The sequence below is a fragment of the Oncorhynchus masou genome, chromosome 1, assembly GCF_036934945.1.
Source record: "Oncorhynchus masou masou isolate Uvic2021 chromosome 1, UVic_Omas_1.1, whole genome shotgun sequence".
NCBI lineage: Eukaryota > Metazoa > Chordata > Actinopteri > Salmoniformes > Salmonidae > Oncorhynchus > Oncorhynchus masou.
Genome location: NC_088212.1, coordinates 11,361,484 through 11,379,154, shown reverse-complemented (window position 1 = coordinate 11,379,154; position 17,671 = coordinate 11,361,484). Strand labels below are relative to the sequence as shown.

The 17,671-nt window shown below is 42.9% G+C and overlaps 1 protein-coding gene across 1 annotated transcript in view; it reads left to right on the top strand.

Moving 5' to 3' along the window:
- The window catches only part of tspan36 (tetraspanin 36), a 15,070-nt gene extending 4,712 nt beyond the window's left edge, over window positions 1–10,358 (top strand). Inside the window, exons 2-7 of the mRNA XM_064938577.1 lie at window positions 7,264–7,455; window positions 7,907–7,981; window positions 8,103–8,198; window positions 8,520–8,669; window positions 8,916–8,999; window positions 9,242–10,358. Coding sequence (XP_064794649.1) covers window positions 7,264–7,455; window positions 7,907–7,981; window positions 8,103–8,198; window positions 8,520–8,669; window positions 8,916–8,999; window positions 9,242–9,319 — 675 coding nt within the window. The 3' untranslated portion in view covers window positions 9,320–10,358. The remainder of the gene's footprint in view (window positions 1–7,263; window positions 7,456–7,906; window positions 7,982–8,102; window positions 8,199–8,519; window positions 8,670–8,915; window positions 9,000–9,241) is intronic.
- The last annotated feature ends 7,313 nt before the right edge of the window (window positions 10,359–17,671 follow it).

The following is a 17,671-nucleotide window of genomic DNA, read 5'->3' as shown; positions in this document are numbered from 1 at the left end:
GGTGGAGAATAGGCAACACGGCCTTGATTAGTGGTGGAGAATAGGCAACACAGCCTTGATTAGTGGTGGAAAATAGGCAACACAGCCTTGATTAGTGGTGGAGAATAGGTAACAGAGCCTTGATTAGTGGTGGAGAATAGGCAACACGGCCTTGATTAGTGGTGGAGAATAGGTAACAGAGCCTTGATTAGTGGTGGAGAATAGGCAACACGGCCTTGATTAGTGGTGGAGAATAGGCAACACAGCCTTGATTAGTGGTGGAGAATAGGTAACAGAGCCTTGATTAGTGGTGGAGAATAGGTAACAGAGCCTTGATTAGTGGTGGAGAATAGGTAACAGAGCCTTGATTAGTGGTGGAGAATAGGTAACACAGCCTTGATTAGTGGTGGAGAATAGGCAACACAGCCTTGATTAGTGGTGGAGAATAGGTAACACAGCCTTGATTAGTGGTGGAGAATAGGCAACACGGCCTTGATTAGTGGTGGAGAATAAGCAACACAGCCTTGATTAGTGGTGGAGAATAGGTAACAGAGCCTTGATTAGTGGTGGAGAATAGGCAACACAGCCTTGATTAGTGGTGGAGAATAGGCAACACGGCCTTGATTAGTGGTGGAGAATAAGCAACACAGCCTTGATTAGTGGTGGAGAATAGGTAACACAGCCTTGATTAGTGGTGGAGAATAGGTAACAGAGCCTTGATTAGTGGTGGAGAATAGGTAACAGAGCCTTGATTAGTGGTGGAGAATAGGTAACAGAGCCTTGATTAGTGGTGGAGAATAGGTAACACAGCCTTGATTAGTGGTGGAGAATAGGCAACACAGCCTTGATTAGTGGTGGAGAATAGGTAACACAGCCTTGATTAGTGGTGGAGAATAGGCAACACAGCCTTGATTAGTGGTGGAGAATAGGTAACAGAGCCTTGATTAGTGGTGGAGAATAGGCAACACGGCCTTGATTAGTGGTGGAGAATAGGTAACAGAGCCTTGATTAGTGGTGGAGAATAAACAACACAGCCTTGATTAGTGGTGGAGAATAGGCAACACAGCCTTGATTAGTGGTGGAGAATAGGCAACACAGCCTTGATTAGTGGTGGAGAATAGGTAACAGAGCCTTGATTAGTGGTGGAGAATAGGCAACACGGCCTTGATTAGTGGTGGAGAATAGGTAACAGAGCCTTGATTAGTGGTGGAGAATAGGCAACATGGCCTTGATTAGTGGTGGAGAATAGGCAACACAGCCTTGATTAGTGGTGGAGAATAGGTAACAGAGCCTTGATTAGTGGTGGAGAATAGGTAACAGAGCCTTGATTAGTGGTGGAGAATAGGTAACAGAGCCTTGATTAGTGGTGGAGAATAGGTAACACAGCCTTGATTAGTGGTGGAGAATAGGCAACACAGCCTTGATTAGTGGTGGAGAATAGGTAACACAGCCTTGATTAGTGGTGGAGAATAGGCAACACGGCCTTGATTAGTGGTGGAGAATAAGCAACACAGCCTTGATTAGTGGTGGAGAATAGGTAACACAGCCTTGATTAGTGGTGGAGAATAGGTAACAGAGCCTTGATTAGTGGTGGAGAATAGGCAACACAGCCTTGATTAGTGGTGGAGAATAGGCAACACGGCCTTGATTAGTGGTGGAGAATAAGCAACACAGCCTTGATTAGTGGTGGAGAATAGGTAACACAGCCTTGATTAGTGGTGGAGAATAGGTAACAGAGCCTTGATTAGTGGTGGAGAATAGGTAACAGAGCCTTGATTAGTGGTGGAGAATAGGTAACAGAGCCTTGATTAGTGGTGGAGAATAGGTAACACAGCCTTGATTAGTGGTGGAGAATAGGCAACACAGCCTTGATTAGTGGTGGAGAATAGGTAACACAGCCTTGATTAGTGGTGGAGAATAGGCAACACAGCCTTGATTAGTGGTGGAGAATAGGTAACACAGCCTTGATTAGTGGTGGAGAATAGGTAACACAGCCTTGATTAGTGGTGGAGAATAGGTAACACAGCCTTGATTAGTGGTGGAGAATAGGTAACAGAGCCTTGATTAGTGGTGGAGAATAGGTAACACAGCCTTGATTAGTGGTGGAGAATAGGCAACACAGCCTTGATTAGTGGTGGAGAATAGGTAACAGAGCCTTGATTAGTGGTGGAGAATAGGCAACACAGCCTTGATTAGTGGTGGAGAATAGGTAACACAGCCTTGATTAGTGGTGGAGAATAGGTAACACAGCCTTGATTAGTGGTGGAGAATAAACAACACAGCCTTGATTAGTGGTGGAGAATAGGCAACACAGCCTTGATTAGTGGTGGAGAATAGGCAACAGAGCCTTGATTAGTGGTGGAGAATAAACAACACAGCCTTGATTAGTGGTGGAGAATAGGCAACACAGCCTTGATTAGTGGTGGAGAATAGGCAACGGAGCCTTGATTAGTGGTGGAGAATAAACAACACAGCCTTGATTAGTGGTGGAGAATAGGTAACACAGCCTTGATTAGTGGTGGAGAATAGGTAACACAGCCTTGATTAGTGGTGGAGAATAGGTAACACAGCCTTGATTAGTGGTGGAGAATAGGCAACACAGCCTTGATTAGTGGTGGAGAATAGGCAACACAGCCTTGATTAGTGGTGGAGAATAAGCAACACAGCCTTGATTAGTGGTGGAGAATAGGCAACACAGCCTTGATTAGTGGTGGAGAATAGGTAACACAGCCTTGATTAGTGGTGGAGAATAGGTAACACAGCCTTGATTAGTGGTGGAGAATAGGCAACACAGCCTTGATTAGTGGTGGAGAATAGGCAACACAGCCTTGATTAGTGGTGGAGAATAGGCAACGGAGCCTTGATTAGTGGTGGAGAATAAACAACACAGCCTTGATTAGTGGTGGAGAATAGGTAACAGAGCCTTGATTAGTGGTGGAGAATAGGCAACACGGCCTTGATTAGTGGTGGAGAATAGGTAACAGAGCCTTGATTAGTGGTGGAGAATAAACAACACAGCCTTGATTAGTGGTGGAGAATAGGCAACACAGCCTTGATTAGTGGTGGAGAATAGGCAACACAGCCTTGATTAGTGGTGGAGAATAGGTAACAGAGCCTTGATTAGTGGTGGAGAATAGGCAACACGGCCTTGATTAGTGGTGGAGAATAGGTAACAGAGCCTTGATTAGTGGTGGAGAATAGGCAACATGGCCTTGATTAGTGGTGGAGAATAGGCAACACAGCCTTGATTAGTGGTGGAGAATAGGTAACAGAGCCTTGATTAGTGGTGGAGAATAGGTAACAGAGCCTTGATTAGTGGTGGAGAATAGGTAACAGAGCCTTGATTAGTGGTGGAGAATAGGTAACACAGCCTTGATTAGTGGTGGAGAATAGGCAACACAGCCTTGATTAGTGGTGGAGAATAGGTAACACAGCCTTGATTAGTGGTGGAGAATAGGCAACACGGCCTTGATTAGTGGTGGAGAATAAGCAACACAGCCTTGATTAGTGGTGGAGAATAGGTAACACAGCCTTGATTAGTGGTGGAGAATAGGTAACAGAGCCTTGATTAGTGGTGGAGAATAGGCAACACAGCCTTGATTAGTGGTGGAGAATAGGCAACACGGCCTTGATTAGTGGTGGAGAATAAGCAACACAGCCTTGATTAGTGGTGGAGAATAGGTAACACAGCCTTGATTAGTGGTGGAGAATAGGTAACAGAGCCTTGATTAGTGGTGGAGAATAGGTAACAGAGCCTTGATTAGTGGTGGAGAATAGGTAACAGAGCCTTGATTAGTGGTGGAGAATAGGTAACAGAGCCTTGATTAGTGGTGGAGAATAGGTAACACAGCCTTGATTAGTGGTGGAGAATAAACAACACAGCCTTGATTAGTGGTGGAGAATAGGCAACACAGCCTTGATTAGTGGTGGAGAATAGGCAACAGAGCCTTGATTAGTGGTGGAGAATAAACAACACAGCCTTGATTAGTGGTGGAGAATAGGCAACACAGCCTTGATTAGTGGTGGAGAATAGGCAACGGAGCCTTGATTAGTGGTGGAGAATAAACAACACAGCCTTGATTAGTGGTGGAGAATAGGTAACACAGCCTTGATTAGTGGTGGAGAATAGGTAACACAGCCTTGATTAGTGGTGGAGAATAGGTAACACAGCCTTGATTAGTGGTGGAGAATAGGCAACACAGCCTTGATTAGTGGTGGAGAATAGGCAACACAGCCTTGATTAGTGGTGGAGAATAAGCAACACAGCCTTGATTAGTGGTGGAGAATAGGCAACACAGCCTTGATTAGTGGTGGAGAATAGGTAACACAGCCTTGATTAGTGGTGGAGAATAGGTAACACAGCCTTGATTAGTGGTGGAGAATAGGCAACACAGCCTTGATTAGTGGTGGAGAATAGGCAACACAGCCTTGATTAGTGGTGGAGAATAGGCAACGGAGCCTTGATTAGTGGTGGAGAATAAACAACACAGCCTTGATTAGTGGTGGAGAATAGGTAACAGAGCCTTGATTAGTGGTGGAGAATAGGCAACACGGCCTTGATTAGTGGTGGAGAATAGGTAACAGAGCCTTGATTAGTGGTGGAGAATAAACAACACAGCCTTGATTAGTGGTGGAGAATAGGCAACACAGCCTTGATTAGTGGTGGAGAATAGGCAACACAGCCTTGATTAGTGGTGGAGAATAGGTAACAGAGCCTTGATTAGTGGTGGAGAATAGGCAACACGGCCTTGATTAGTGGTGGAGAATAGGTAACAGAGCCTTGATTAGTGGTGGAGAATAGGCAACATGGCCTTGATTAGTGGTGGAGAATAGGCAACACAGCCTTGATTAGTGGTGGAGAATAGGTAACAGAGCCTTGATTAGTGGTGGAGAATAGGTAACAGAGCCTTGATTAGTGGTGGAGAATAGGTAACAGAGCCTTGATTAGTGGTGGAGAATAGGTAACACAGCCTTGATTAGTGGTGGAGAATAGGCAACACAGCCTTGATTAGTGGTGGAGAATAGGTAACACAGCCTTGATTAGTGGTGGAGAATAGGCAACACGGCCTTGATTAGTGGTAGAGAATAAGCAACACGGCCTTGATTAGTGGTGGAGAATAGGTAACACAGCCTTGATTAGTGGTGGAGAATAGGTAACAGAGCCTTGATTAGTGGTAGAGAATAAGCAACACGGCCTTGATTAGTGGTGGAGAATAGGTAACACAGCCTTGATTAGTGGTGGAGAATAAGCAACACAGCCTTGATTAGTGGTGGAGAATAGGCAACACAGCCTTGATTAGCGGTGGAGAATAGGTAACACAGCCTTGATTAGTGGTGGAGAATAGGTAACAGAGCCTTGATTAGTGGTGGAGAATAGGTAACAGAGCCTTGATTAGTGGTGGAGAATAGGTAACACAGCCTTGATTAGTGGTGGAGAATAGGCAACACAGCCTTGATTAGTGGTGGAGAATAGGTAACACAGCCTTGATTAGTGGTGGAGAATAGGCAACACAGCCTTGATTAGTGGTGGAGAATAGGTAACACAGCCTTGATTAGTGGTGGAGAATAGGTAACACAGCCTTGATTAGTGGTGGAGAATAGGTAACACAGCCTTGATTAGTGGTGGAGAATAGGTAACAGAGCCTTGATTAGTGGTGGAGAATAGGTAACACAGCCTTGATTAGTGGTGGAGAATAGGCAACACAGCCTTGATTAGTGGTGGAGAATAGGTAACAGAGCCTTGATTAGTGGTGGAGAATAGGCAACACAGCCTTGATTAGTGGTGGAGAATAGGTAACACAGCCTTGATTAGTGGTGGAGAATAGGTAACACAGCCTTGATTAGTGGTGGAGAATAAACAACACAGCCTTGATTAGTGGTGGAGAATAGGCAACACAGCCTTGATTAGTGGTGGAGAATAGGCAACAGAGCCTTGATTTGTGGTGGAGAATAAACAACACAGCCTTGATTAGTGGTGGAGAATAGGCAACACAGCCTTGATTAGTGGTGGAGAATAGGCAACAGCAGCCTTGATTAGTGGTGGAGAATAGGTAACACAGCCTTGATTAGTGGTGGAGAATAGGATTAACACAGCCTTGATTAGTGGTGGAGAATAGGTAACACAGCCTTGATTAGTGGTGGAGAATAGGCAACACAGCCTTGATTAGTGGTGGAGAATAGGCAACACAGCCTTGATTAGTGGTGGAGAATAAGCAACACAGCCTTGATTAGTGGTGGAGAATAGGCAACACAGCCTTGATTAGTGGTGGAGAATAGGTAACACAGCCTTGATTAGTGGTGGAGAATAGGTAACACAGCCTTGATTAGTGGTGGAGAATAGGCAACACAGCCTTGATTAGTGGTGGAGAATAGGCAACACAGCCTTGATTAGTGGTGGAGAATAGGCAACGGAGCCTTGATTAGTGGTGGAGAATAAACAACACAGCCTTGATTAGTGGTGGAGAATAGGTAACACAGCCTTGATTAGTGGTGGAGAATAGGTAACACAGCCTTGATTAGTGGTGGAGAATAGGTAACACAGCCTTGATTAGTGGTGGAGAATAGGCAACACAGCCTTGATTAGTGGTGGAGAATAGGCAACACAGCCTTGATTAGATTAACAGAGCCTTGATTAGTGGTGAGAATAAACAACACAGCCTTGATTAGTGGTGGAGAATAGGCAACACAGCCTTGATTAGTGGTGGAGAATAGGCAACGGAGCCTTGATTAGTGGTGGAGAATAAACAACACAGCCTTGATTAGTGGTGGAGAATAGGTAACACAGCCTTGATTAGTGGTGGAGAATAGGTAACACAGCCTTGATTAGTGGTGGAGAATAGGTAACACAGCCTTGATTAGTGGTGGAGAATAGGCAACACAGCCTTGATTAGTGGTGGAGAATAGGCAACACAGCCTTGATTAGTGGTGGAGAATAAGCAACACAGCCTTGATTAGTGGTGGAGAATAGGCAACACAGCCTTGATTAGTGGTGGAGAATAGGTAACACAGCCTTGATTAGTGGTGGAGAATAGGTAACACAGCCTTGATTAGTGGTGGAGAATAGGCAACACAGCCTTGATTAGTGGTGGAGAATAGGTAACACAGCCTTGATTAGTGGTGGAGAATAGGCAACACAGCCTTGATTAGTGGTGGAGAATAAGCAACACAGCCTTGATTAGTGGTGGAGAATAGGCAACACAGCCTTGATTAGTGGTGGAGAATAGGCAACACGGCCTTGATTAGTGGTATAAAGTGCTCATGTTGTTGTTTTGTTCTTCTCTCTAGGCTGCGGGTGGCGCTCTTGCTTACGTAGGCTCTTACGTGATCAAGAGCTACAACAACTTTGACAACTTCCTGGAGGATAAGTACACACTCATCCCTGCAGCCATCATCATCACTGTAGGAGTGGTGATGTTCATCATCGGGACTGTGGGCTGCTGCGCCACCCTGAGAGAGTCCAAAGTGGGCCTGAGCTTTGTGAGTATGAGCCACCGACGCAACAAGTGGTTTCCCCGAGGTATAGATCTAGGATCAGAATCACGTCCACAAATCTGAACGTTAACAATTAGTGGGGAAATTTCCAAACTGAACCAAGATCAGCGTCTAGGGGAAATCTCACCCGACACCTGCCTCAGACATTGTGGTGTTGGTTCCTAGTGGGTGATGGTGAAAGGAGCCATCCGTCCATCCAGGTCTTCCATAAATGCACTTTGTGTCCCAAATGGCACCCTATTCCCCTATATAGTGCAGTACTTTTGACCAGGGTTCATAGGTCTCTGATCAAAAGTAGTGCAATCATTACATAGGGTAGGGTGCCATTTGGGACACACAGTAGGCACTGAGGATCTCTGTGTTTGATAAGTCCTGCTGCAGCACTTGTTCACGGCCTCCTTGCTGATAGCCGTCTGGTCTGCCCATCTCTTTCCAGTTCCTGATGATCCTCCTGGCCATGTTTGCAGCAGAGGTCGCTGCCCTCGTGTTTGCCTTCATTTACCAAGGCAGGGTGAGTGAACGTCACATTTGGAAACATTTTCACCACATGCATTTCATGTATTATATGCTACAATCATATAATATTATTTAATGCTTGCAGGTACAATACTTAAATAGATATATCTTTACAGATAAAAGGTGATTTGGAGCGGTCAATGAGCGATGTGTTCCAGAAGTATGATGGGGAGAACTCTGAAACCCGGGCTGTGGATTATCTGCAGTCTCAGGTCAGTGCCACTTCCTTTATTGACAAGTTTGAATTCCCCTGATAACCAGTATGATGCCAAGCAGGTCCTTGCTAGGTTTGAAAACCGAGAGACTCACTGTGCGATTACTTCCTGTGTATACAGGCGCATCTTGTGGACAAATTTCCCACCTTCCCATTGATGGTCTTTGTCGTAGGCGTAAGAGGAAGTTATCACTTGTTGAGTCTCTCTGTTTGAAACGTATCTGGTGCTAACACGCACTGGCACACACAGAGATGTGATGATACTGGAAATGAGGCTTTTGTCAGCTAGGAGCTGTGAACTTCCTCTCTCTGTATTCAGTTGCAGTGCTGTGGAGTGCAGACCTACATGAATTGGACCACCATGCCCTGGTTCAGCAGCAGTAACAACACTGTGCCCATCTCCTGTTGTAAACAGAACAACACCGAGTGCACAGGCAAATTGGACCAGCCAGACCTGCTCAATACTCAGGTATAGACCAATTCAGTTAATCCCTAAATTCTAGTTTCTAAATTTGATACAATGATTTAAAATGTAATGACATTACTCTCTAACCTGTGTGTGTGTGTGTGTGTGTGTGTGTGTGTGTGTGTGTGTGTGTGTATGTGTGTGTGTGTGTGTGTGTGTGTGTGTGTGTGTGTGTGTGTGTGTATGTGTATGTGTATGTGTGTGTGTGTGTGTGTGTGTGTGTGTGTGTGTGTGTGTGTGTCGCTCCAGGGTTGTGAGGTTAAGCTGGAGCAGCTCCTTCAGGATGTGATGAGCTATGCCATGCTGGTCATCCTTGGCTTTGCCATCATCAAGGTACTGTACCTGACTGTCCTCTGACTTTTAACATTTGATTTATCATATTCATTTACATTATTAGACTTTGCGCCGGTGTTTGGCCTAAAGATGAAGGCTTTCGTGTTTCCACCTCTGAGGCCGGGCCCAAAAAAAGCTTGAAAAAAAGACTTAAAGTGTTAGCCCGCGGACCTACCCTGAAAGGTACCAGCCAATTTACTGTGTACTGAATTTCACTGGATATCTTTGTCCTTTTCTTTCAGTTTTTCGGGATGCTCAGTGTGTGTGTGATCACCTGTAAAAGTGGCAGGCGAACTGGCTACCAGACCCTGTATGTCTGATATGACCTGCTGCCATGAAGGATGCTTTAGGGGCTTGTCTTGCAGCAGCTCCTGACCCTTGACCCCTGACACCTCTCCCCGCTCCTCTCCAGCAGTGTGCGGTCATAAAGCCAAAGGACTCGTGTTCCCCACACTAATATTTTAGCATCCTTTCAGGAACGTTGTCTAAATGTTTTCCTTCAGCTTCCCCGGGAAGTTGTCAGGCCCACCAAACTTTAGGCAAACCACTGCCAACATTGGAAGCAATGGAAAACCACAAGATGCCATTTTTTAAAAGATAGTTGCAAATTACCACTCAAGCTTCTAAACAAAGGAAGTTGGCTTAAGCTTAACGGTGTTGTAATTTGCTGTTGTACATACTGAAAAAAAGAAAGGATATGCACAGTGACATATCAGTACATGGAATACGTTCCATTTAAAGGGGAAATCTGGTGTGACCTGGGATTCAACAACAACAACAGAGGTCACCCCTGACAGTTTTTCGATAAACAGCTGAGGGATGGGGCTGGGGAAATAGTCTGACCATCAACGATATCAAATTGATAGTTTTAACCATGTTTTGAAGCTATACAGTGATTGTTAACAATTACTTTGTTTATAAACAGTGGTGTAAAACATGCTTATATTTTGGGTTCTGATAGGATAAGACAGTTGAACTAAGCCATATCATTGGCTATATATCATTCATTTAAAAGTCCAAAAATGCATCTTCCAATCCCATATTTCCCCTTTAAGCTTTGAAATGTTGTGTTGATTCTGCCAAGTAGTTTTTCAAGTTTCAACGCATCAGGTAGTAGGCATATGTCTAAGATATACAGTCTTACATTAGAAAATAACTGTCAACATTCTTTTGGAAATGAATGCTTATTGTACTTGAAAGAGATATTGATTTCAATGTCCATGAACACCACTCATTTCTGCACCATTGTAGAGTATTGTGCAATTAAATGTAATCATATCCGGTAGAGTAGACGGCATACAGTTGGACTTGCTTGTGTATATTTGATTTATAATGTATTAAAAGCTAACTACAAAGACATTTACATTTTATGCGTTTACTGATTTGACATAAAACACATTTCTACCTTTTGATTTAAAAAATAACATCTATTTTCAGTCAATTATATACACAAATACTTGTTCATGACCTTTCCTAGAAAACTAGTCGGGCAAAATGCAAATTCTGAAAAGTTTGTAGGCGTTGAGCGTAGCGGTTTTCTCCATGGTTAGTTGATAAAGACGCGTCTATATGCACAAGATAGACAAGAATTCCCAATGCACTTCTACGTCCAGTATAAACACAGATAGTGCAGCAGGCATCGTTCTCTATTGATTTTCATCATTATTTAACCAGGAAAGTACCTTGAGGTTAGAAAAGTCTTGGCATGTACATTTGCAGGGAAAATGCACCCTTTTTCAAAATCAAATGAATAATTTTCAGCACCACCGCAATGTGACAACAGCAGGTTTCTGTTTTGTAGTCAACAAGATAGAGGAAGATACCTGATTCCAATGGCATCATAGGGAGACACTGATGACATCATCTAGTGGGCTTCATGTGATTTTAAACAATTATGAGCAAAGTAAGTCAGTCACAAAACACTCCATTTAGAGCCAACCATAAATGTGTTCTGATGAACAGTGCCTTTTAATTGGGAATGAATCATGTGTGACCCCCAATATTAGAATATGTTGTCACAGAAGCCCAAGCAGAACTGATCAGAGTTCTGTCATGAATGCCATCTACAGTCACAGATGGACTGGCTATAGGGCACTTCTGTTAAATCATATTTAACACAGTTAGCCTGTCTAAATGTGGGTACCCCAATTATTATTTACTGTATTGTTTTTTTAATGCGGAAAATGATCATTATTTAGCTAGTTATGTGGGCCTTGAGGAAGTTAGAAATTCCAGGGTTGATTTCTGGTCCCAGTTCATCCCTGTCTACAAGAGCTACAGGAAGGAATCTGTGAGCCATACAGTTGTAGTAACAGAATCAACCAGCAGAGTACGCCAAGGTTTCAGTGAATAACTAGGGAGGTTTCAATCTCGAGAAGATACATTAAATTCAACACACATGCTCTCAGCTCCAGTTCACATTGACATTTAAACACAGCTGTGCTCCTATTCCAGAGAGAGATGTTATCCTGCTTTCAAATGCAGACAACAAAATAACATGTCATCTTTCTCTCTCTTTTTTTCCCTTGTTTAGTTTTTTGGTTGCATGTAGCTCAGTTTGCGTCATCAACATGAATGTTGTTCACCTACCTGATCCAAGAGGCTTTCAAGAAGCTCAATCTGCAATTCAGATATGATGACTATTTAGTAAGTCACATTAAGTCTTCAATACAAGTTACATTGTATCCTGCTCTGAACCAGAATTACATTGTATCCTACATTGAATTAGCCAACAGGGCATGTAGTTATTAAGCGTCTCAGAGTGGGAGTGCTGATCTAGGATCAGGTTCCCCCTGTCCATGTCATATTATTCACTGTGATCTAAAAGACTAAACTGATCCTAGATCAGCATTCCTATTATGAGACGCTTTATGAACACGGGCCCTGATGGTTATCTGCTCACCTCTACAAAACTGATCCTAGATCAGCATGTCCCTTTTCCAGAACAGTTCACACAAGGAGCTGAGTCAGGTGTTGCAGTGGGGAAATTTCAGACCTGCTCCTAATTTATTAATTTCCCACCACTTCTGCACAGACTGTTCTGGCCAGTAACCTGACACACAGGATGTTGATGCTGGTGCTGTGGGAGAGCGGCCAAACACACTGTAACGACTCTCGTTTGTAGCATGAAGAGTGGACCAAGGCGCAGAGTGGTAGGCGTACATCGTCTTTTTATTGATGACACCAAAACGAAAATCAAAAAAAGGCAAAAAAAACAAACACGAACAGTTCTGTCAGGCACAGACACTCAACAGAAAACAAGATCCCACAAAACCCAAAAGGAAAATGACAACTTATATGTGATCCCCAATCAGAGACAACGATAGACAGCTGCCTCTGATTGGGAACCACACACACACACACACACGCACACACACGCACACACACACACACGGCCAAAAACAAAGAAATAGAAAACATAGACTTTCCCACCTGAGTCACACTCCGATCTAACCAAACATAGAGAATAATAAGGATCTCTAAGGTCAGGGTGTGACACATACTGCCTCTCAAAGGGGCCAAACATACTGCCTCTCAAACATACTGCCTAACCCCCTACCCTAACACCCTTACTGCTTTTGTTTGGTCAAAGGTGCGAAGGATGTCTGCAGATTGGTACGTCTACAGCTTTATTTGATCATAATGAAAATAATACATTTTTCGTCTCAAAACTCAGACATTTTTAGTTTGAATCCTCAGCTGACATTTTATTATTACTGCTTCATCGTGTCATAACTCTGCTATATAGGTCCAAGGATGGAATGACCTTTTGGTTATACGGAAGATACCGCTTCAACTTACTGATCTTTTTTACTTCTTCTTCCTCCTTCCCCCTCTACCTCTTTCTTTTCGTGATACTGACATTTAAAAAAATAAAAAATCACTAAAAACCCTCTCACAGAAATGGTGGTGTGTGAGGCCATTTTGGTGAGCTGAATCTCATCTTCCTTTCAACAAGGACATTTCATTTAGAGTAGGTTGTCAAGTACTTCCTCTGGAAATAGTCACAAGTCACTCTAGCTTTCTGATGTCATCTAGTGAGAGAGAGCGTGAGAGAGAGATGTATTTGATGTAGACTGGCTTAGCCAGTCGTAGAGGGCACACTAAGGGAAGAGCCCCAGACGTGTTTATAGAGAAAAGATTTCATCCTTCATCTTTAAGAGTCTATTGACACACCCGTGCGTCAATCTAAGTCATATAATAAAAAAATCCCCATCAAAATCGATCAGTTTAAGCTAGAGATATCTGTTTTTTGCATGGGCTGCGTCTCAGTCCACCACATCCGCCTACGTCAGCCTTCCGCATCTCAGTTCGTCTAAAGGGAACCAATACAAATGAATGGAAGTATGGAGGTAGTTTAGTGCCAACAGAAATTTGGGGTCAAATATGTGTTAAAAATATATATATATATTTCCTGAGCTTTCATATATCTCCTAGATATAAGACAGACACTTCAAAACCTTATTCCTTAGGATACATTTCTTTTGCCAGTTATAAATGTATTATTCAATGCGTTTCTATGGGTTATAGTAGTAAAGACCAAATTCAATATTTTATCAAATCATTTTTAAATATTATAATTTTTATACCTAAAGTTGTCCTAAACTTCATAATCAAATAGCTAAATAATCTACATGTTAGCTTAGATAAGACTGTCACTCATTAAAAACATATGTCTCTGCTTAATAAGTTTTCTCTGTACATATGAGTGTTTTTATCTCATTATGTGTAATGTGTAAAATTATACTGGATGAAATGTTGAGGACAATCAATCACAGACCGTGAGCGGGCCCAACCCCCACTCTTACACTAGCCCGAGCCAACGGCATGTACCAGATTCTCAGCAGGCTCTGCTCACACTTACTGGACTGAGGCCAAACCACACAACGAACAACATTGGACACTTCATGGAACTCAAAGCCTTCACTATCTTATCCTGGAATATCCAAGGCCTGAGGTCATCTGCCTTTGGCTTAAAGAACAGGTACCCAGACTTCATCAAAGAAATTGGAAATACAGACAATGTCATCCTACAAGAAACCTGGTATAGAGGAGATGGACACACTGGTTGTCCTCTAGGTTACAGAGAGCTGGTAGTCCCATCCACCAAACTACCAGGTGTGAAACAGGGAAGGGACTCAGGGGGTATGCTAATTTGGTATAGAGCAGACCGAACTCACTCCATTAAATTAATCAAAACAGGAACATTTGGCTAGAAATTCAAAAGGAAATTATCTTAACAGAGAAAAATGTCCTCCTGTGTGCTACCTATATCCCCCCAGTAGAATCCTCCTATTTTAACGAAGACAGCTTCTCCATCCTGGGGAAATCAATCATTTCCAGGCCCAGGGACATGTACTAGTCTGTGGCAACCTAAATGCCAGAACCGGACAAGAACCTGACACCCTCAGCACACAGGGGGACAAACACATGCCTGGAGGTGATAGCATTCTCTCCCCCATATGAACCCCTAGGCACAACTATGACAACATAACCAACAAAAACTCCTGCAGCTCTGTCGCACGCTGGGCAAAATGTTCCACTGTAATAGTGAAGTTGTAAACTTGGCAGTAGAAAATCTTAACAGTATATTTGACTTCTCAGCTTCCCTATCAAATCTAAAAATCTCAAATAGAAAACCGAAGAAAATTAACAACAATTACAAATAGTTTGATGAAGAATGCAAAAATCTAAGAAAGAAATTAAGATATCTGTCCAACCTAAAAACATAGAGACCCGGAAAACCTGAGTCTACGCATCCACTATGGTGAATCACTAAAACAATACAGAAATACACTACAGAAAAAGAAGGAACAGCACGTCAGAAATCAGCTCAATGTAATTGAAGAGTCCATTGACTCTAACCACTTCTGGTAAAATTGGAAAACACTAAACAAACAACAACACAGAGAATTACCTTCTCCAATATTTTTGGCTCTATAACAAAGAACAAACAGCAAAAACATATACATGATGAATTACAAATCTTAGAATCAGCTTTTAAAGACTTCCAGAACACACTGGATTCTCCAATTACTTTGAATGAACTACAGGACAATATAAAAACCCACCAACCCAAAAAGGCCTGTGGTGTTGATGGTATCCTCAATGAAATTATCAAATATACAGAAAACAAATTCCAATTGGCTATACTAAAACTCTTTAACATCATCCTTAGCTCTGGCATCTTCCCCAATATTTGAAACCAAGGACTGATCACCCCAATCCACAAAAGTGGAGACAAATTTGACCCCAATAACTACTGTGGTATATGGGTCAACAACAACCTTGGGAAAATCCTCTGCATTATCATTAACAGCAGACTCGTACATTTCCTCAGTGAAAACAATGTACTGAGCAAATGTCAAATTGGCTTTTTACCAAATTATCGTAAGACAGACCACATATTCACCCTGCACAACCTAATTGACAAACAAACAAACCAAAATAAAGGCGAAGTCTTCTCATGCTTTGTTGATTTCAAAAAAGCATTCGACTCAATTTGGCATGAGGGTCTGTTATACAAATTGATGGAAAGTGGTGTTGGGGGAAAAACATATGACATTATAAAATCCATGTACACAAACAAATGTGTGGTTAAAATAGGCAAAAAACACACACATTTCTTCCCACAGGGCCGTGAGGTGAGTCAGGGATGCAGCTTAAGCCCCACCCTCTTCAACATATATATCAACGAATTGGCGAGGGCACTAGAAAAGTCTGCAGCACCCGGCCTCACCCTAATAGAATCTGAAGTCAAATGTCTACTGTTTGCTGATGATCTGGTGCTTCTGTCACCAACCAAGGAGGGCCTACAGCAGCACCTATAACTTCTGCACAGATTGTTCCAGACCTGGGCCCTGAAAGTAAATCTCAGTAGGACCAAAATAATGGTGTTCCAAAAAAGGTTCAGTCGCCAGGACCACAAATACAAATTCCATCTCGACACTGTTGCCCTAGAGCACACAAAACACTATACATACCTTGGCTTAAACATCAGCGCCACAGGTAACTTCCACAAAGCTGTGAACGATCTGAGAGACAAGGCAAGAAGGGCATTCTATGCCATCAAAAGGAACATAAAATTCAACATACCAATTAGGATCTGGCTAAAAATACTTGAATCAGACAAAGAACCCATTTCCCTTTATGGTTGTGAGGTCTGGGTTCTGCTCACCAACCACGAATTCACAAAATGGGACAAACATCAAATTGAGACTCTACATGCAGAATTCTGCAAAAATATCCTCCGTGTACAACGTAGAACACCAAATAATGCAGGCAGAGCAGAATTAGACCGATGTCCCGCTAATTATCAAAATCCAGAAAAGAGACATTAAATTCTACAATCACCTAAAAGGAAGCGATTCCCAAACCTTCCATAACAATGCCATCACATACAGAAAGATGAACCTGGAGAATAGTCCCCTGAGCAAGCTGGTCCTGGGGCTCTGTTCACAAACACAAACACACCCTACAGAGCCCCAGGACAGCAACACAATTAGACCCAACCAAATCATGACAAAACAAAAAGATAATTACTTGACACATTGGAAAGAATTAACAAAAAAACAGAGCAAACTAGAATGCTATTTGGCCCTAAACAGAGAGTACACAGTGGCATAATATCTGACCACTGTGACTGACCCAAACTTAAGGAAAGCTTTGACTATGTACAGACTCAGTGAGTATAGCCTTGCTATTGAGAAAGGCCGCCGTAGGCAGACCTGGCTTTCAAGAGAAGACAGGCTATGTGCTCACTGCCCACAAAATGAGGTGGAAACTGAGCTGCACTTCCTAACCTCCTGTCAAACGTATGACCATATTAGAGACACATATTTCCCTCAGATTACACAGATCCACAAAGAATTCTAAAACAAATCCAATTTTGATAAACTCCCATATCTACTGGGTGAACTTCCACAATGTGCCATCACAGCAGCAAGATTTGTGACCTGTTGCCACAAGAAAAGGGCAACCAGTGAAGAACAAACACCATTGTAAATACAACCCATATTTATGCCTATTTATTTTCCTTTGTGTACTTTAACTATTTGTAGAGAGAGAGAGAGAGAGAGAGAGAGAGAGAGAGAGAGAGAGAGGGGTGAAATAGGTCAGTCTTTCCAAACTATGGGTTACCTTGAAAATGGGGTTACGAGAGAAACTCTGAAAAAAAAAGCGCTTGGTTCATAGAACCGAGGATACATTAGTTGTAATAAACAGAAAGGTTTCTAAATGGGGTCGCAGGTCAACATTGAGGAAACCCTGCCCTAGGTATCCCTTCCCCTCCCCCGATCCGAGACTCCGCCTACATAGCGCCTCATTTATCACCTGGGAGGGGGGTGGGGAAACCTAGTCAGTTGTATAACTGAATGCATTCAACTGAAATGCGTCTTCCGTATTTAACCCAACCCCTCTGAGGCCTTTCCCCTTTGTTCTCTAATGCTCCTCTATTGTTCCTAGAGCAAGGAAGGAGGACCAACAACATCACAGAGTACCCATCAGGCCAACTCCTTGTTTTTAGTTATTATTTATTTTTATTTACCCTTCATTTAACTAGTCAAGTCAGTCTAGAACAAATTCTTATTTAGAATGACGGCTGACCCTGACCAAACCCTAACCCGGACGACACTGGGCCAATTGTGCGCCGTCCTATGGGACTCCCAATCACG